This window comes from Heptranchias perlo, chromosome 19 (genome assembly GCF_035084215.1).
Source record: "Heptranchias perlo isolate sHepPer1 chromosome 19, sHepPer1.hap1, whole genome shotgun sequence".
Taxonomy (NCBI): Eukaryota; Metazoa; Chordata; class Chondrichthyes; order Hexanchiformes; family Hexanchidae; genus Heptranchias; species Heptranchias perlo.
In genome coordinates, this window is record NC_090343.1 from 3,809,502 (window position 1) to 3,831,354 (window position 21,853).

The 21,853-nt window shown below is 48.6% G+C and overlaps 1 protein-coding gene across 1 annotated transcript in view; it reads right to left on the reverse strand.

Moving 5' to 3' along the window:
• Positions 1-291: 291 nt before the first annotated feature.
• Positions 292-21,853, reverse strand: part of rims4 (regulating synaptic membrane exocytosis 4) — a 104,776-nt gene continuing 83,214 nt past the window's right edge. Inside the window, exons 5-7 of the mRNA XM_068000751.1 lie at positions 10,060-10,161; positions 7,630-7,769; positions 292-1,600 (exon numbers count right to left, since the gene is read on the reverse strand). Coding sequence (XP_067856852.1) covers positions 1,382-1,600; positions 7,630-7,769; positions 10,060-10,161 — 461 coding nt within the window. The 3' untranslated portion in view covers positions 292-1,381. The remainder of the gene's footprint in view (positions 1,601-7,629; positions 7,770-10,059; positions 10,162-21,853) is intronic.

Genomic DNA, 21,853 nt, shown 5'->3' on the forward strand with positions numbered 1-21,853 from the left:
TAGACAATGTTTTTTTCTTCTGATAGATTAAAAGCAAGATTTAATTAAAAATATGAACAGAGGTTTTAACGAGAATTCTTCATCGCTTCAATTAGACTTATGGCCTTCCTCCCAACATGAACTGGCTAACCTCGCCCCTCATTTGTTTTCATTGCTTGCGAGAACAAAAGGCTAGCACAGTTCTGAACACACTCGCTCCATGCTGAACCCAACAGCCTTAATCTAAAATAGTATCCTTGCATGCTACAACCTACAACTAGCACATCCTCTTTCAATACACAGAGAATGGTCTTAAAGGTTTCAAATTATTTTTAATTAAAAAGAATTTCAATGTTTTTTTAATACTCAGTACACATCTTTGTGCTCCTGCCCGAGTTCACTATTATATAAACTCTCTCTCTCTCTTCAAATAAACTCCTATTCTTAATTCATTTCCATTAAACTGATCCTCACTCTTGATGTTCACCCACCAACATGCAGGGTTAACTCAACATTTTTCATCTTTCAAGACAATTATTGCCAAAAAAAAAAGTTCTGGCATTCTGCTTTTTTACCAGTGCATTAAGTTGTGAAATAGATTAAATTAGCACTGAAAACTACATTTTATTTATTACTTTTTTATGTAAACACCAATGATAGGGAGGTGTCAAGTAGTATATGCCAGAAGCATGTGGTGAGATAACTAAAGTGCAATGAACAGCTATCCATGGAAGCTGGTTTTCCAACTCTCAGGAATTATGGATTTGCACTGGAACTAAGGACTAAGATGTGCTGTTTACCGTATGAGTTACCAATACACAGACTTCCAGTGTGCATTGAGATGCGGAGGTCACACTAGCCTCTAGATTTAAAGATGACCTTACATCTTTGTTGCAGTTGCTCGAAGCACATCACTTGCGTTCCAAAGAAATGGATTCTTCAAGTAATAATGGTTTTGACAGATGTTTTGAAAATATCAGTAATATGCTGGCTCACAGAATGACAGGACTCGTTCTAAAGATGTCATGAAAAGAATTGTAAACTGCGGTTGCGAAATCCACTTGGCACATCGACTAGGTGGTGAGGTAATAGAAGTATATCAAAGAACAGAGCATGGGTTTAGACAAGTGCTGCATGAAACGATGCAACTACCACCTGCCCTCATGGGAACGGTGCTGGGCTCAGACAGGGGTATGTTACCTGCTCCCCACCTCCACATTGTCACCGGTCGCTCAATTATCCTTCACCAAAGAGACTCCAGGGGGGGCGACCGTGTCAAGCATGCATCGCGTGGAAGGACCAACGCACCCCCCCCCCCCCACCAACTTAATTGAGTAGGGGCTCCCCCACCAGCCTGTACGCTCGGCCACAAAAAAATAAACGGAGACAGGTCCCGCTGTGGTTATGACCGGTCGCAGCAAGGTCCGACTGTGCTCTCCAACGAGAGCTGGGAGGCGTTGCTCAGGAACGGAGTCAGGGGCGGGTCCACCATGGAGCAGGTGGGGAAGAGCTTGTACCATCCGATCGCTGGGCTTGACAGGTCCAACTCCTCCAGCAGCACCTGGGCCACACCCATGAAGCACTTGCGATCCATTCGGCCGTAATTGCCCCACACAATCACCTTCGGGGGGGGCAGAAGAAATAAAAATAACATCAATCGCACTGGCGGATTTTAATCATGTCAAATTGTAAATTTACTCTTAATTAAAAAAAAACATACATTGGAATTCAATGTCGGCAAATGTGAGGTCATCCACTTTGGATCAAAAAAGGATAGAACAGGGTACTTTCTAAATGGTAAAAAGTTAAAAACAGTGGATGTCCAAAGGGACTTAGGGGTTCAGGTACATAGATCATTGAAGTGTCATGAACAGGTGCAGAAAATAATCAATAAGGCTAATGGAATGTTGGCCTTTATATCTAGAGGACCGGAGTACAAGGGGGCAGAAGTTATGCTGCAGCTATACAAAACCCTGGTTAGACCACACCTGGAGTACTTGAGCAGTTCTGGGCACCGCACCTTCGGAAGGACATATTGGCCTTGGAGGGAGTGCAGCGTAGGTTTACTAGAATAATACCCGGACTTCAAGGGTTAGGTTATGAGGAGAGATTACACAAATTGGGGCTGTATTCTCTTGAGTTTAGAAGTTTAAGGGGTGATCTGATCGAAGTTTATAAGATATTAAGGGGAACGGATAGGGTGGATAGAGAGAAACTATTTCCGCTGGCTGGGGATTCTAGGAGTAGGGGGCACAGTCTAAAAATTAGAGCCAGACCTTTCAGGAGCGAGATTAGAAAACATTTCTACACACAAAGGGTGGTAGAAGTTTGGAACTCTCTTCCGCAAACGGCAATTGATGCTAGCTCAATTGCTAAATTTAAATGTGAGATAGATAGCTTTTTGGCAACCAAAGGTATTAAGGGATATGGGCCAAAGGCAGGTATATGGAGTTAGATCACAGATCAGCCATGATCTTATCAAATGGCGGAGCAGGCACGAGGGGCTGAATGGCCTACTCCTGTTCCTATGTTCCTAGGTTAGTAGAAATTGCTCCTCTTTGTGCCCGTTTTCCAGACGGGGGCAAAAATGATCAATTTTGAGGGCCCCATATTGGCCTTGGATAAAACTGGCATTAGGCCCCTTCCATGTGATAATGAAGGGCCCAACGCTCGTCTCCGAGAGGTTGGGCTGCCCTGTCCGATGCCTGCTCGGCTCAGGCTTTCCAGGCATGGATGCAGCCTAGCAAGCGGCCGCCACCGAAAAAAATTTCCCCTGACAGCTGCGATCGACCCCCCGCCCCCCGCCTCCCGCTGTCCTCCTCCTCTCCCCCCCGCGCTGCCCGCGAGGCCAAGCAGCCCGAAATTCATGAGTTGAAATGGGCACGCTGGCTGCGGATGCCCGAGAGGTGTTGGCAGCTCGCCCAATTCCTTCAAATGAGGCCCTTGGACCAATTTCAGGCCGGCTTTGGGCCTCCTATTTAGGGCACGCGATGCCTGCGCAACACTGATTCTAGGCCCGAAAACGGACCCAGACAGATTTCTACCCCACAAAGTACCAATTCCAATCAATCCAGAAAAACACATTTTATTGCTAGAATCTTCCTCAGTGACATCGAGAATGAGAAAAGACCATTTGGCATGGTTGCATTTTGGGGTCTGTTACTCTAGACTTTATGGCTTTTATATCTTAGACCATTCCCATTGGTGAGTTTCGACTCCCTACATCGTTCAAAGTGTTCTCACCGGCCCTAACATCTACACACAGACATTGTAACGCACAGGGAAATTATACTTATTCATTATTTTATGGATTTATTCATCTGCCTTTGCAGAACCTCCAGCCCTCAATAATTAGCAGGAACTCAGACCTCGTTCCTGGTTTAAAATGAATATAGAAATAAAACTGAACAAATGAATGTGTAAACAATATAAATTTACAAGGGCAGTACTATTGTCTATCTCCTCAAAGGGGAAATCAATAAAAGGTTGTACTTTGTACACTAACCTGTCCTTTATAAACAACACAGTCCCTCCTTCCTGTCTCCTTCAGTCACAGAAGCTGATTAAATCTACCTGCCTTTCTTTGACGATTTAAACTTCTTGTCCTAATCAACTCATTCTGTTCCTCTTTACATCTCTCAACTCACTGCCAAGGCTTGTTAGAAATTCAGAGCTACTATCCTGGTTTAAAAAAAAAATAATAACGCGATGTTAGATCCCCGGCTGAACCAATTGTATGTTTTTGAATCTCTCCCAAGCTTGTCACATGGGAAACAGTAACAACTGGAATTATATGAGCCACACAGCTGGATTTTTAAACTTGAATTAAGTCGAATTACAGGCCAGTGTTTATGCTCCACACGAGCCCCCTCAATCTCTATTTACACAATCTCACCTTATCCGCATATCCTTCTATTTCAATATCAGGCCAGCCTCGGGCGACTCCCGTTTCAGGCCCGAAAACGAGCCAAAAGGAATTTTAACCTCGTGGTTTACACAGCCGTCCCTCACATCAATCGGGGACAATGGCTGGCTGGTTTGTAACCTGGTTCATATCTTCCTCTCTTCAAATACTGATCCAATTTTCCTTTACATTCCATCCTCTGAGTAAAGGAATTTCCCCTAATCTCTCTCCTCATTCTCAATGGCAATTTGAAATTGATGCCCTCTCATCATTGATTGCCCCAACCGGAGTTCATAGTTTTTCCCTGTTCATTCTCACAAAACCCTTCAAATTTTAAAAAAAAAACCTCTATTAAATCTCCTCTCAGCCTTCTCTATGGGGGTGAAGTCATCGAAAGAAAGAATTAGCATTTCAATCGTGCCTTTCAGGATGTCCCAAACCGCTTCACAGCCAATGAAGTACTTTAGAAGTTTGGTCACTGCTGTAATGTAGGAAATGCAGCAGCCAATTTGCACACAGCAAGATCCCACAAACAGCAATGAGATAATGACCAGATAATCTGTTTTTTTGTGATGTTGGTTGAGGGTTGAATATTGGCCCCAGGACACCAGGGAGAACTCCCCTGCTCTTCTATTGAAATAGTGCCAGGGGATCTTTTACATCCACGCGAGAGGGCAGACGGGGCCTCGGTTTAATATCTCATCTGAAAGGTGGCATCTGCAGCATTCCCTCAGTACTGCACTGGTAGTGTCAGTCTAGATTATATGCTCAAGTTTCTCGAGTGGGACTTGAACCCATGACCTTTTCAAATCCCTCCATGGCCTCTCTCCCTATCTCCGTCTCTGTAATCTCCTTCAGCCCTACAGCCCTCCGAGATCTCTGCGCTCCTCCAATTCTAGCTTTTTGCACATCCCCGATTTTCATCGCTCCACCATTGGCATTGAACCAATCACCTTCTGACTCAGAGGCGAGAGTGATACCCACTGAGCCATGGCTGATACCTTATGATATTGACCAAGGAATGCCACACATTTTCATCCATGCCTTTGTTACCTCTAGACTTGACTATTCCAACGCTCTCCTGGCAGGACTCCCATCTTCCACCCTCCGTAAACTTGAGCTCATCCAAAACTCTGCTGCCCCGTATCCTAACTCGCACCGAGTCCCGTTCACCCATCACCCACTGTGCTCGCTGACCTACATTGGCTCCCAGTCCAGCAACACCTCGATTTTAAAATTCTCGTCCTTGTTTTCAAATCCCTCCATGGACTCGCCCCTCCCTATCCCTGTAACCTCCTCCAGCCCTACAACCCTCCGAGATCTCTGCGCTCCTCCAATTCTGGCCTCTTGCGCATCCCCGATTTTCATCGCTCCACCATTGGCGGCCGTGCCTTCAGCTGTCTGGGCCCTGAGCTCTGGAATTCCCTCCCTAAACCTCTCCGCCTCTCTCTCCTCCTTTAAGTCACTTCTTGAAACCTACCTCTTTGACCAAGCTTTTGGTCACCTGTCCCTAATATCTCCTTATGTGGCTCGGTGTCAAATTTTGTTTGATAATCGCTCCTGTGAAGCGCCTTGGGACATTTTACTACATTAAAGGCGCTATATAAATGCAAGTTGTTGCTGTTGTTGAAATATCCTGAAAGACGATCTCAACACTTTACGCTGAAGTCAGAATGAGAAATTTTGAAACAACCCCTAAGGTACATAAAGGGAGATAAAAACATGACTACTTAGAGGGTATGACATTGGTTGGCAATCAGGATTAACCAGCGATCGCAGTTTGAGGAAAGAACTGTCTGGCATTTACTCTGATTAATTTTGAATGGTCCACTTGTTAATACAATTTATTACATGAGATTGGTGTAGCTGAAAGAGATCAGGCTCCCAGCTGCATGTTAATGTGGAGGCTGCATCCAGTTCTTTCAATTGCTGCTCTTTCCCTAAGCTCTGAGAGAGAAGAGATTGGGGAAGATTCTATTTTTTTTTTAAATTCACTCTGGGGATGTGGAGCATCGCTGGCAGGGCCGGCATTTATTGTCCATCCCTAGTCGCCCGGAGAAAGGTGGTGGTGGGCCTTCTACTTGAACCTGAAACTGTTTAATACGACTGAGCGGCTTAGCTAGGCCCACTTCAGAGGGCAGTTAAGAGTCAGCTGCATTGGTGAGGGACTGGAGTCGCATAGAGACCAGACCGGGTAAGGGTGACCTCTCAATAAGGGCACAGGGACCAGCACCACAGAGGGAGGTCGCTGACTGACTCAATCCAAGAAAGAAAGACTCGCATTTCTACAGCATCTTTCACAACCTCAGGATGTCCCAAAGCGCTTTACAGCCAATGAAGCACTTTTTTTTTTGAAGTGTAGTTACTGTAGGAAACACAGCAGCCAATTTGCACACAGCAAGATCCCACAAACAGCGATGTGAGAATAACCAGATAATCTGTTTTGTTGGTTGAGGGACGCGTATTAGCCAAGAGGCCTCCCCTGCTCTTCTTCAAATGGTGGCCATGGGAACTTTTACGTCCACCTGAGAGAGCAGAGAGGGCCTCGGTTTAACATCTCATCCGAGAGACGGCACCGCTGACAGTGCAGCACTCCCTCAGTACTGCACTGGGAGTGCCAGCCTGGAGTCTGTGCTCAAGTCTCTGGAGCGGGGATTTGAATCCACAACCTTCTGACTCAGAGGTGAGAGTGTCACAGCTGACACTGTAACTCAGCCAGCTCTCCCCTGACATGTCCAGGTACTGGTTTTGGGACAGTAATGAGTGTGGGGAAAACAGCTCAGGTGTCTTTACACTTGCATTTTGTTAGCCGCTCACAAAACTCATTTTTCCTCGTCTCAGTTATGCAGCATGTTTCAGACCTCCCAAAGGAACCCCCATCTTTGCCTCGCCTCTGATTTCTACTCCAGGACTTGAGCACATAATCCAGGCTGACACTCCCAGTGCCAGTACTGAGGGAGTGCTGCACTGTCGGAGGTGCCGTCTTTCAGATGAAACCGTTAAAACGAGGCCCCGTCTGCCCTCTCTTGGTAAAAGATCCCACGGCCACTATTTTGAAGAAGAGCGGGAGAGAAGGGGCAGCTGCACGGAGCAACACAACATGCAGCAAGCTCGGCCATAGGACAGGGGAGAACACACCCACACACTCACACACTCACTCACACCCACACACACTCACACACACTCACACCCACACACTCTCACACCCACACACTCTCACACCCACGCGCACTCTCACACCCACGCGCACACTCACACCCACGCGCACCCACGCACTCTCACACCCACGCACACTCACTCACCCACGCACACTCACTCACACCCACGCACGCACTCTCACACGCACTCACACGCACTCTCACACGCACTCTCACACGCACATAAGCACACTCATGCAAACTCACACACACGCTCATACACTCACACTCACTCACACACACACACACACTCACACAAACACTTACTGACACACTCTCACACTCACATGCACACATACTAACACCATGCAAACTCACACTCACTCACGCACACACACACACCCATACAGTCACACTCACACACCCTCTCACCCACCCTCTGTGTGAGGCCTGCAATACTTTGCAAAGTTTGTATCTGGGCGTGCTGCCCGTCGCTCCCACCTGCCCCGGTTCAGCGAGCCGTGATCCCTGAGTTTGGGGGCCGTTCTCACTCAGTCCGTGTATTTACATGTTGTCACCTTAAGCCCCTCATTCCTGCTCCATACTGACCTGCAAGATCTTGCCCTGCGGATTCTCGGAGAAGACCAGGATCTGCTGGTACAGAGGGTCCAGGGACCTTCGGCCACTCTTGGTCTTCTTTTTTGCAACACAAGTTCCGTTCTCCAACAGGTAGAGTTTAATATAAGCGGCTGAAATAGGAGGGAAAACAGATTATAAACCGGCCCGAGGCCCTGAGACTGTCTACACTCTGTCAAATTCTCCACCGTCAGCGGGTGGCCTGGTCAGAAGAGCAGAGAGATCGGGAAAATAATGGACATTTTGTAGCACTTTGTTCTTGCGGCGTTGATTGGCTCAGTCTGGCCTGCCCAGAGGTCCTGAGAGGGACTCACACATCTCCCACTTGGCATCGGTTCCAGTGAGGCTTTTAAAGCTGGAAGGGATGGAATTCCTGAGCTGGCCCAGTGGTCCCCTCAATGAGAGGGAGGGGGGGGGAAAAGATCGAGGGGGGGAAATGGAAGATCGAGGGGGGAAAGATCGAGGGGGGGAAGCGGACGATCGAGGGGGGGAAGCGGACGATCGAGGGGGAGAAACGGACGATCGAGGGGGAGAAACGGACGATCGAGGGGGAGAAACGGACGATCGAGGGGGGGGAACAGACAATCGGGGGGGGGAAACGGACGATCGGGGGGGAGGAACGGACGATCGGGGGGGAGGAACGGACGATCGGGGGGGGGGAGAAACGGACCATCGGGGGGGGGGAGAAACGGACCATCGGGGGGGGAGGGAGGAACGGACGATCGGGGGAGGGGGGGGAGGAACGGACGATCGGGGGGGGAGGAACGGACCATCGGGGGGGGGAGGAGCGGACCATCGCGGGGGGGAGGAACGGACGATCGCGGGGGGGGGGGGAGGAACGGACGATCGGGGGGGGGAGGAACGGACGATCGGGGGGGAGGAACGGACCATCGGGGGGGGGGAGAAACGGACGATCGGGGGGGGGAGGAACGGACGATCGGGGGGGGGAGGAACGGACGATCGGGGGGGGGAGGAGCGGACCATCGGGGGGGGGGAGGAACGGACGATCGGGGGGGGAGGAACGGACGATCGGGGGGGGGAGAAACGGACGATCGGGGGGGGGGAGGAACGGACGATCGGGGGGGGAGGAACGGACGATCGGGGGGGGGAGGAACGGACGATCGGGGGGGGGGGAGGAACGGACGATCGGGGGGGGAGGAACGGACGATCGGGGGGGGAGGAACGGACCACCGGGGGGGGGAGAAACGGACCATCGGGGGGGGGGGGGGGGGGAGGAGCGGACCATCGGGGGGGGGAATGGACGATCGTGGGGGGGGGGGGTGGGGGGAAGGCCTGCCTATGGTGCCCCCTTCTGACAGGAAATGGCTGGTAGCAAAAAATGGGGCGGAGTTCTAAGGAAAACTGGGTTCCCCCAAATTCCAGATGATTCTCCCTTGACTGCAATTTCTGCGCCTAAGTCTGTCTTAAGACGTTCCCTAGTGTAATGGTAGTTTAGTGGTTCTGTTACTGGACCAGTAATCTCGAGAACGGGAGTGCAAATCGCACCGCGGCAATTTGAGAATTTGAATTCAGTTTTCAAAATATCTGGAAATAACAATCTGGTCTCAGTAAAAGTGACCGTGAAGCTGTCGGATTGTTGTTAGCCGAGGCTCAGTGGGCAGCTCTCTCTCTCTCTCTCTCTCTCTCTCTCGCCTCTGAGTCAGAAGGTCGTGGGTTCGAGCCCCAGTCCAGAGACTTGAGCACAAAATCCAGCCCGACTCTCCCAGCGCAGCACTGAGGGAGGTGCTGCACTGTCGGAGGTGCCGTCTTTCGGATGAGACCTTAAACCGAGGCCCCGTCTGCCCTCTCCGGTGGATGTAAAAGATCCCACGGCCACTATTTCGAAGAAGAGCAGGGGAGTTCTCTCTGGTGTCCTGGACGAACCAACACCATTAAAACAGATAATCTGGTCAATATCTCATTGCTGTTTGTGGGATCTTGCTGTGCGCAAATTGGCTGCCGCGTTTCCTACATTACAACAGTGACTACACTTCAAAAATACTTCATTGGTCGTAAAAGCGTTTGGGACGTCCTGAGATTGTGAAAGGTGCTGTATAAATGCAAGTCTTCAAAACCCAACTGGTTCACTAATATCCTTTAGGGAAGGAAACCTGCCGTCCTTACCCGGGCTGGGCCTGTATGTGGCTCCAGTCCCAGTGGTTGACTCTTAACTGTCCTCTGAAGTGGCCGACCAAACCCATCACTTGTATCAAACCTGCAGTGGTTCAAGAAGAAGGCGGCCCACCACCATCTTCTCAGGACAACTAGGGGATGGGCAATAACTACCGGCCTTGTCAGGGCGCCCGCATCCCGAGAATGAAAAGATGAATGTGAATTGTTTGCAGAGGGGAGTGAGTGGGAAGCAGATCGATGGGCTGGGGATCAGGGCCCCGGGTGCGTTACCTGGCGGAGATTTTGTGCCTGGTTTCGGGGTGAGGCCGCGAGCTTGAATTACCTCCACCTCAAGCTGCCCGTTCCTCTCCAATATCCCGATTTCAACATCACCTGTCAATCAAATCAAAACAAAAAGATTCTTGAGTGTTCGCCGACCAGCACTGTGAAGCCTGAGCACGCTAACCCGGCAGTAAGGGGAAGGAAGAAAAGAGAGACTTGCATTTATATAGCGCCTTTCACGGTCTCAGGACGTCCCAAAGTGCTTTACGGCCAATGAAGTACTTTTTGAAATGTAGTCACTGTTGTAATGTAGGAAACGTGGCAGCCGATTTGCGCACAGCAAGATCCCACAAACAGCATTGTGATAAATGACCAGATGATCTGTTTTTGGTGTTGATTGTGATAGATTGCCACAGTGTTGAACACATAATCCAGGTTGACACTCCTGGTGCCAGTACTGTCAGAGGTGCCGTCTTTCGGATGAGACGTTAAACCGAGGCCCCGTCTGCCCTCTCAGGTGGATGTAAAAGATCCCACGGCCACCATTTCGAAGAAGAGCACGGGGGAGTTCTCCCCAGTGTCCTGGGGCCAATATTTATCAATTAACCAACATCACGAAAACAGATGATCTGGTCATTTATCCCATTGCTGTCTGTGGGATCTTGCTGTGCACAAATTGGCTGCCGTGTTTCCTACATTACAACAGTGACCACACTTCACAAATACTCCATTGCCTGTAAAGCGCTTTGGGACGTCCTGAGGTTGTGAAAGGCGCTATAGAAATGCAAGTCTTTCTTTCTTTAACTTTATGTGTGGAGGGAAATATCGCACACCAATAAGTTTTACTGCCATTGATTCTGCTAAATACACAAGTTTGAGAAACACGCAGAAAACAGGATATTCATTTCAAATAAAAGTAAACTGGTCGAGGTCAAGTCTGTTGTGTTCAGTGATTCTGTGTTTGGTTCTGCCCAGAATATTTCCAGGTGTAGAATTGTGTGAGTGCAAAAGCTGTGATTTAATTAAAGGCCTGAATCACATCATGAAATCGGATTGTGTTAGTGATCTCCCGAGATTAAATACCTCACCGCTGACCAACTGTTATTATGACATTGACCAACTCCTCAATACAATAAAACAAAAAGTTTAAAGCTGATTGTATATTATATTAATTCAAAAACCTGGGAATCGGATGAAACCAACACTACAGGTTAATAAGTGTCAGATGGTTGGCCCAAGAATGCAATAAGGTGGTTGTCACTCTGTTGTAAACAGAATTATGAGCGAATTGTTTGCTCGAGCTCAATTATTCTCAGTTATCCACAGGGATTGCTTCTATATTTAAGAATAGGTCGGATAGGAGGTTGATGGAAAGGGGGATAAAGAGATATTGGAACAGGGCGGGGTGCATGGGATTAGGATTGCTGCTCGTGAGGAGGATAATCACCAACACGGACTGGTTGGGCCGAAGGGCCTGGTCCGTGCTGTAATTTCTGTGTAATTCAGCAACTTTGGTGATTAATTCGGTTCAGGGGTAAAGGACGTGGTGTTACACTGACCTCATGTGGTTGAAGGGTGGAATTGAAGCTGGATCAGTGACGTGTGGGACAATTTCTGACCAGCCCAGGGGCACCCGCTGCAGTACTGAACTTCAGGCAACTTCCCAGATCTTTTAAAGAAACCTCAGCTACTCAGATAGGCTCGACGACCTTGGTCTATTTACTTTAGAGCAGCGTAGACTTAGAGGTGACCTGATAGAGGTCTATAAAATAACTAAAGGGCTGGATAACGTCCCTATTGATAGATTATTCCAGTGTAACAGGTTGGGGAGGACCAGGGGACAGGAGTTTAGACTATGGAAGAGTGGGAATAGACTGAACATTGGGCGATTCTTCTTTTCCCAGAGAGTAGTGAGTTTCCGGCTGGCGTGGTGGGAGCTGACTCTCTGCCTTCGAGAGGGAGCTGGACGGTTCCTGACTGGGGCACAGATCACATCATATAGAGGGGAAGTGTCTTTCCAGGTAACACTCGGGCCATGTGATCTCCTGGACTGGTTTCGATCGCCTGAGGGGGGTGGGAGAGGACTTATTCAGAGTATTTTTTCCCCTTATTGGCCCAGGAGATTACATGACTGCGAGGGTGCGAGGGTGAAGGAGAGAGGGATGGGGAGGGGGCTTTGGGGGGTAGTGTTTGGTCAGGATGCTCCGGTCACCATGGTGTAGGGCAGGCTTGATGGTCTTTACCTGCCTGTCAATTTTGTACGTTTGTATGTTCATTAAAATCGACAGTCAAACCTTGAGACATCAGCAACTACAGCAGAACCTCCTTAAATCTGTAAATTACACCTCCCTGGGGATTTCACTGAGATTTAATGCAGTTTAGTTAAAATGTTCATCTCTCACAATTGGATCAGTGAAACAGGGAATCTAGTGTAAGGTATAAAAGATTGATTTAACTCAATAGAGATAAAGCAATTTTAAAAAAAGAAATAAGGCAGGAAAAATTCAGCAGTTATTAAAGTAATAAAATAATCATCACAGAAAGGAGAATGAAACCGGCTGTAAATAAGGAGTGCATTTAAAATTTGGATTTCTTTTATGAGAATATTTCACCAAAATCTCAACTATCTACAGGAGCCATGCGAGTGCATCAGAGTTAACGGTTGTGTTAAAAGAACAAAGATCAGAATATCAATAAAAACATGAATACATTCGTCTCTGAAATCAATAATGCAATTTCAACCAAAACATTTGTTATTCTCTATAATATACACAGGGGCTGCTATTCTCCATAATGTGCACAGGGGCTGCTATTTTTTTTAATTCGTTCATGCGATGTGGGCATCGCTGGCGAGGCCGGCATTTATTGCCCATCCCTAATTGCCCCTTGAGAAGGTGGTGGTGAGCTGCCTTCTTGAACCACTGCAGTCCGTGTGGTGAAGGTTCTCCCACAGTGCTGTTAGGAAGGGAGTTCCAGGATTTTGACCCAGCGACGATGAAGGAACGGCGATATATTTCCAAGTCGGGATGGTGTGTGACTTGGAGGGGAACGTGCAGGTGGTGCTGTTCCCATGTGCCTGCTGCCCTTGTCCTTCTAGGTGGTAGAGGTCGCGGGTTTGGGAGGTGCTGTCGAAGAAGCCTTGGCGAGTTGCTGCAGTGCATCCTGTGGATGGTACACACTGCAGCCACTGTGCGCTGGTGGTGAAGGGAGTGAATGTTTAGGGTGGTGGATGGGGTGCCAATCAAGCGGGCTGCTTTGTCCTGGATGGTGTCGAGCTTCTTGAGTGTTGTTGGAACTACACTCATCCAAGCAAGTGGAGAATATTCCATCACACTCCTGACTTGTGCCTTGTAGATGGTGGAAAGGCTTTGGGGAGTCAGGAGGTGAGTCACTCGCTGCAGAATACCCAGCCTCTGACCTGCTCTTGTAGCCACAGTATTTATATGGCTGGTCCAGTTAAGTTTCTGGTCAATGGTGACCCCCAGGATGTTGATGGTGGGGGATTCGGTGATGGTAATGTCGTTGAATGTCATGGGGAGGTGGTTAGACTCTCTCTTATTGGAGATGGTCATTGCCTGGCATTTGTCTGGCGCGAATGTTACTTGCCACTTATGAGCCCAAGCCTGGATGTTGTCCAGGTCTTGCTGCATGCGGGCTAGGACTGCTTCATTATCTGAGGGGTTGCGAATGGAACTGAACACTGTGCAATCATCAGTGAACATCCCCATTTCTGACCTTATGATGGAGGGAAGGTGATTGATGAAGCAGCTGAAGATGGTTGGGTCTAGGGCACTGCCTTGAGGAACTCCTGCAGTAATGCCCTGGGGCTGAGATGATTGGCCTCCAACAACAACTACCATCTTCCTTTATGCTAGGTATGACTCCAGCCACTGGAGAGTTTTCCCCCTGATTCCCAACTGACTGCTATTCTCCATAATGTGCACAGGGGCACATTAATATTAAGATATTAAGGGGAACGGATAGGGTGGATAGAGAGAAACTATTTCCGTTGGTTGGGGATTCTAGGAGTAGGAGGTACAGTATAAAAATTAGAGCCAGACCTTTCAGGAGCGAGATTAGAAAACATTTCTACACACAAAGGGTGGTAGAAGTTTGGAACTCTCTTCCGCAAGTGACAATTGATACTAGCTCAATTGCTAAATTTAAATCTGAGATGGATAGCTTTTTGGCAACCAAAGGTATTAAGGGATATGGGCCAAAGGCAGGTATATGGAGTTAGATCACAGATCAGCCACGATCTTATCAAATGGCGGAGCAGGCACGAGAGGCTGAATGGCCTACTCCTGTTCCTATGTTCCTATGACATCAATTTTACTAGGGCTCCTTGGTGCCACACTCGGTCAAATGCTGCACTGATGTCAAGGGCAGTCACTCTCACCTCACCTCTGGAATTCAGCTCTTTGTCCATGTTTGGACCAAGGCTGTAATGAGGTCTGGAGCCGAGTGGTCCTGGCGGAACCCAAACTGAGCATCGGTGAGCAGGTTATTGGTGAGTAAGTGCCGCTTGATAGCACTGTCGACGACACCTTCCATCACTTTGCTGATGATTGAGAGTAGACTGATGGGGCGGTAATTGGCCGGATTGGATTAGTCCTGCTTTTTGTGGATAGGACATACCTGGGCAATTTTCCACATTGTCGGGTAGATGCCAGTGTTGTAGCTGTACTGGAACAGCTTGGCTAGAGGCACAGCTAGTTCTGGAGCACAAGTCTTCAGCACTACAGCTGGGATGTTGTCGGGGCCCATAGCCTTTGCTGTATCCAGTGCACTCAGCCGTTTCTTGATATCACGTGGAGTGAATCGAATTGGCTGAAGACTGGCTTCTGTGATGGTGGGGATATCGGGAGGAGGCCGAGATGGATCATCCACTCGACACTTCTGGCTGAAGATGGTTGCAAACGCTTCAGCCTTGTCTTTTGCACTCACGTGCTGGACTCTGCCATCATCGAGGATGGAGATGTTTGCACAGCCTCCTCCTCCCGTTAGTTGTTTAATTGTCCACCACCATTCACTACTGGATGTGGCAGGACTGCAGAGCTTTGATCTGATCCGTTAGTTGTGGAATCGCTTAGCTCTGTCTATTGCATGTTGCTTCCGCTGTTTAGCATGCATGTAGTCCTGAGTTGTAGCTTCACCAGATTGGCACCTCATTTTTAGGTACGCCTGGTGCTGCTCCTGGCATGCTCTTCTACACTCCTCATTGAACCAGGGTTGATCCCCTGGCTTGTTGGTAATGGTAGAGTGAGGAATATGCCAGGCCATGAGGTTACAGGTTGTGCTGGAATACAATTCTGCTGCTGCTGATGGCCCACAGCGCCTCATGGATGCCCAGTTTTGAGCTGCTAGATCTGTTCTGAATCTAACCCATTTAGCATGGTGGTCGTGCCACACAACACGTTTGATGGTGTCCTCAGTGCGAAGACGGGACTTCATCTCCATGAGGACTGTGCGGTGGTCACTCCTACCAATACTGTCATGGACAGATGCAATTGCGACAGGTAGATTGGTGAGGACGAGGTCAAGTAAGTTTTTCCCTCGTGTTGGTTTACTCACCACCTGCCGCAGGCCCAGTCTGGCAGTTATGTCCTTCAGGACTTGGCCAGCTTGGTCAGTAGTGGTGCTACTGAGCCACTCTTGGTGATGGACATTGAAGTCCCCCACCCCGAGTACATTTTGTGCCCTTGCTACCCTCAGTGCTTCCTCCAAGTGGTGCTCAACATGGAGGAGGACTGATTCATCAGCTGAGGGAGGGCAGTAGGTGGTAATCAGCAGGAGGTTCTCCATAATACACACAGGGGCTGCTATTCTCTAGAATACACACAGGGGCTGCTATTCTCTGGAATACACACAGGGGCTGCTATTCCCTGGAGTATACACAGGGGCTGCTATTCTCCATAATATACACAAGGGCTGCTATTCTCTACAATATACACAGGAGTTGCTATTCTCTATAGTATACACAGGGGCTGCTATTGTCTATAACATACATGGAATGCTATTCACTACAATATACACGGGGGCGCAATTTTCTATAATCTACCGAGAGAGCACTATCATAGAATCATAGAATGGTTACAGCACGGAAGGAGGCCATTCGACCCATCGAGTCCCTGCCAGCTCTCTGCAAGAGCAATCCAGTCAGTCCCACTCCCCCGCCCTATCCCCATAGACCTGCAATTTTTTTCCCTTCAAGTACTTATCCAGTTCCCTTTTGAAGGCCATGATTGAATCTGCCTCCACCACCCCCTCGGGCAGTGCATTCCAGATCCTAACCACTCGCTGTGTAAAAAAGTTTTTCCTCATGTCACCTTTGGTTCTTTTGCCAATCACCTTAAATCTATATCCGCTGGTTCTTGACCCTTCCGCCAATGGGAACAGTTTCTCTCTATCTACTCTGTCTAGACCCTTCATGATTTTGAATACCTCTATCAAATCTCCTCACAACCTTCACTGTTCCAAGGAGAACAATCCCAGCTTCTCCAGTCTATCCACGTAACTGAAGTCCCTCATAAGACCATAAGAGATAGGAGCAGGAGTAGGCCATTCGGCCCCTCGAGCCTGCTCCGCCATTTAATGAGATCATGGCTGATCTGATTTTTACCTCAACTCCACTTTCCCGCCCTTTCCCCATATCCTTTGACTCCCTCGCTGATCAAAAATTTGTCCAACTCAGCCTTGAATGTATTCAATGACTCAGCCTCCACAGCTTTTTGGGGTAAAGAATTCCAAAGATTCACGACCCTCTGGGAGAAGAAATTCCTCCTCATTCCCGTCTTAAACAGGCGACCCCTTATTCTGAGACCATGCCCCCTAGTTTTGGATTCCCCCATGAGGGGTAACATCCTCTCAGCACCTCCCCTCAGAATCTTGTATGTTTCAATAAGATCTCCTCTCATTCTTCTAAACTCCAATGAGTATAGACCCAACCTGTTCAATCTTTCCTCATAAGACAACCCTTCCATACCCGGAATCAACCCAGTGAACCTTCTCTGAACTGCCTCCAATGCAAGTATATCCTTCCTTAAATAAGGGCACCAGAACTGTACGCAGTACTCCAGGTGTGGTCTCACCAGCACCCTGTGCAGTTGTAGCATGACTTCCCAGCTTTTATACTCCATCCCCCTAGAAATAAAGGCCAATATTCCGTTTGCCTTCCGGATTACCTGCTGCACCTGTATGTTGACTTTTGTGTTTCATGTACGAGGACACCCAGATCCCTCTGTACTGCAGCATTTTGTGGTATTTCTCCATTCAGATAATATTTTGCTTTTTTATTTTTCCTCCCAAAGTGAATGACTTCACATTTTCCCACATTATATTCCATCTGCCAAATTTTTGCCCATTCACTTAACCTTTTTTTTTTCTTCGTTCATGGGATGTGGGCGTCGATGGCGAGGCCGGCATTTATTGCCCATCCCTAATTGCCCTCGAGAAGGTGGTGGTGAGCCTCCTTCTCAATATCCCTTTGCAGACACGTTGGGCCCGATATTAGGGGGGAGGCGGACTGCCAGCAGGGGGTCGACTGGGCGCGTGGGTAACCCGGCCAGTAAAATCGGTGGGTTCCCCACGCGATCGTAAGTAAATTGAAGCCCCTTACCTTGGCTTCCAGGTTTCGCGCTGGAAATCTGCGCAGCGGGCGGACTGCGCACCCGCATCATAGGCTGTCAGCTGGAGGAGCCCTATTTAAAGGGGCAGTCCTCCACTGAATGATGCTGCAGAAAGGAGCCAAAATTACAGCATGGAGCAGCCCAGGGGGAAGGCTGCTCCCAGGTTTAACGATGCCTCACTCCAGGTCCTACTGGATAGGGTGAGGAGGAGGGGGAGGACAGAGATCTTCTCCCCGGCGGACGGGAGGAAGCGGCCTGCCTCTGCCGCCACGAAGGCCTGGCTCGAGGTGGCAGAGGAGGTCACCAGCACCACCAACTTATCACGCATCTGCATACAGTGCAGGAGGTGCTTCAATCACCTAAGTAGGTCAGAAGTGAGTACACTTACTCATTCCCCGCCCCCACATCACCGCCCCCCACCCCACATCTCCTTCTGCACTGCCAACTCTACTCCATCACATCACTCTTCACACCCACTCAAAGCTCATCCTCATCTTACCTGCACTTACTCACCTCGTCAGTACTCATCCCACCACTGCCACTCAACCCAATCCTCATACAGTCTCATGGCTCTATCTCATACTCACCCTCTGATGCATCTCTTTCACGGTCAGCCTCACCCAACCTGCCACTACCTGTGCTGCAGCCACAGGGCATGCATCACATATGTGTAGTAGGAAGCGTAAGGCAAACGTGTCGTGAGCATGTCATGGTTTTTACTTATATTTGATTTCTGATCAACTCACATTACATATTACATTGTCTCCATTACTGCCACGTCTTGGCCATTCATGACTGGCTTGTGCAATAATGCCCTTTCATGAGGTTCTCCATAAACACCCTTGATGCCACCCATTGGGTCACCCTACAGTGGGTGTATGTGTCGTTTCACGACTACTTTGTGCAGGTGCCTGTTGCGCAGCACTGTGTTGTGTAGCTCTAAGTGGCGGAGGTGGACGGCGTGCCTGGCGAGGCTGGTGATGTTGGTCATCCTCCAATGGAGTGATGAGTGCAGTAATGGACCCCCCCCCCCCAACATCCTGATGGTGTGAGTGTGAGGGGATCCACAAAGTAGATAAATGTGTTTGGACAGCAGAGTTTAGGGTATGATTTAATAATTTGGAGTGTGGAGACAACAGTGTGGCAGGCAAAACTTTGTCTGAGGTGACAGAGTGCCCCGCTGCAATGATTGAGGGTTTACCCCGCACCTGTTAAATGGACCTTTGCAGCTGTCACTGGCTGCTGGCTGAAACTCGTCTGTTTAAACAGGGAGTGTTTCCTCAGCATGGGAAACACGCTCTGGGTCGTCCAAAATCCGAATCCTCCTAAAATCTCCAACTAATGAGGTCTGTAAACGACCTCAAGTACCCAGATAACGATCTTAAGTGGGATCCTGCCGGCTTTGATTGCCAGTGGGAGTCCCGCATGCGGGGGCTGCGCGCGCACCGATTCACGTCATTGGGGAACCCGGAAGTGGGCGGGCTGGAACCGGGCTCCGGACCCGCTCCAGGGATCCCCAATTTTAGGAGCCCCCCCGCCAGGAACGCACCCACTCGGCCATCTGAAAATTGACCTCTTTGTGTCCTCCCCACAACTTGCTTTTCCACCTATCTTTGTATCATCAGCAAATTTGGCCACAAGACACTCTGTTCCTTCATCCAAGTCATTGATATATATTGTAAATAGTTGAGGCCCCAGCACTGATCCCTGCGCCACCCCACTAGTTATAGATTGCCATTTTGAAAATGACTTTTATCCTGGCTCTTTGTTTTCTATGAGTTAACCAATCCTCTATCCATGCCAGTATATTACCCCCAACACCATGAGCTCTTATCTTGTGGCACCTGATCGAATGCCTTTTGGAAATCCAAATATACTGCGTCTATTGGTTCCCCTTTATACACCCTGACCATTACTTCCTCAAAGAACTCTAATAAATTTGTCAGACATGATTTACCCTTCATAAAACCATGTTGACTCTCCTTGATTGTATGATGAGTCTCCAAATGTCCTGCTGCTACTTCCTTAATAATGGATTCCAGCATTTTCCCGATGCCAGATGTTAGGCTAACTGGTCTATAGTTACCTGCTTTCTGTCTCAGTCCCTTCTTGAATAGGGGTGTTACGTTTGCGGTTTTCCAATCCGCTGGGAGCTTTCCAGAATCTAGTGAATTCTGGAAGATTACAACCAATGCATCCACTATCTCTGTAGCCACTTCCTTTAAGACCCTCGGATGCAAGCCATCAGGTCCAGGGGACTTGTCAGCCTTTAGACCCATTAGTTTACCTAGTACTTTTTCTCTAGTGATTTCTTTCCCTTGCTATTTCTTACCTCCACCCAAATTGATTCGACATCTTGATCTTCTGAGCCAAGATCATTTCTCACTATTATACCAATTTCATCCTTTATTAACAGAGCTACCCCACCACCTTTACCTTTTTTCCTATCCTTCCGAAATGTTAAATAACCCTGAATATTTAGCTCCCAATCTTGGTCACCTTGCAACCACGTCTCTGTAATGGCCACAAGATCATACCCATTTGTTTCTATTTGTGCCATCAATTCATCTATCTTATTACGAATGCTGCGCGCATTCAGATAAAGAACCTTTAATTTTGCATTTTTACCATTCTTTCCTCCTCTGGCCCCATTTGCTGGTGCACTCTTATGTTTGTACGCTCTGCCCCTTCCTGACACACTGTGTTTATCATTACCCCCATCACTTTCCTGTACTACTTCCTTGTCTTTTCTCTTTATCAATATAAACTTCGCCCCACCTGAGTCCTCCCCCCCTCTATTTAGTTTAAAGCCTTCTCTACCGCCCTAGTTATTCAGTTTGCCAGAACACTGGTCCCAGCATGGTTCAGGTGAAGCCCGTCCCAGCGGAACAGCTCCCTCTTCCCCCAGTACTGGTGTCAGTGCCCCATGAATCGAAACCCACTTCTCCCACACCAATCTTTGAGCCACGCATTCATCTCTCTGATCTGATTTACCCTGTGCCAATTTGCTCGTGGCTCAGGTAATAATCCGGAGATTATCACCTTTGTGGTTCTGCTTTTTAATTTAGTCCCTAGCTGCTCAAACTCCCTCAGCAGAACCTCTTTCTTAGTCCTACCTATGTCGTTGGTACCTACGTGAACCACGACAACTGGATCCTCCCCCTCCCACTCCAAGTTTCTCTCCAGCCCTGAGGAGGTGTCCTTAACCCTGGCACCGGGTAGGCAGCACAGCCTTCGGGACTCTCGCTCTTGGCTGCAGAGAACAGTGTCTATCCCTCTAACTATACTGTCGCCTACTACAACCACATTCCTTTTTACTCACTCCACTTGAATGGCTCCCTGAACCACGGTGCCGTGGCCAGTTTGCTCATCCTCCCTGCAGTCCCTGCACTCGTCCACAAGGGCTGCAAGAACCTCGTATCCATTGGACAAGTGCAGAGGCTGAGGCTCCTGCGATGCTCCCTCCTGGACCCCCGTACCTGCCTCACTCCAGTCACACCCTCCTGTCCCTGACCACGTGCCAATTCTACAGTATTTAGTCTAAGGGGTGTGACTGCCTCCTGGATCAAAGTGTCCAGGTAACTTTCTCCCTCCCTGATGCCTCGCAATGTCTGCAGCTCGGACTCCAGCCCCTCGACTCGGAGCCGAAGTTCCTCGAGCTGCAGACACTTACTGCAGATGTAGTCGCCGTGGACAAAACTGTCCAGTAGCTCCCACATATTGCAGCTGCAACACATCTCCTGCCCTGTCATAACTATTTTATTTATTTAATTCATTACTACAATGCCAATCAAATTACTTTTATGTTGAACCAAGTACTGGCCTTGTTTAATTTATTAAATTAAGTTTAGTTTTTATTAAATGTAGTTTTATGCTCTAAGTTACTGAGCCCACAGTCCGAAGAAAGAAGAAAACAGAAGAGATTCTCCCCACCAACCACCGACCTGCCTAACCTGTGACGTCACACTGCAGATTTGTTTTGTTGTTGCTGTGACCCACATGAAGTGCTGTGGGCCATCAGCAGCAGCAGAATTGTATTCCAGCACAATCTGTAACCTCATGGCCCAGCATATTCCTCACTCTACCATTACCAACAAGCCAGGGGATCAACCCTGGTTCAATGAGGAGTGTAGAAGAGCATGCCAGGAGCAGCACCAGGCGTACCTAAAAATGAG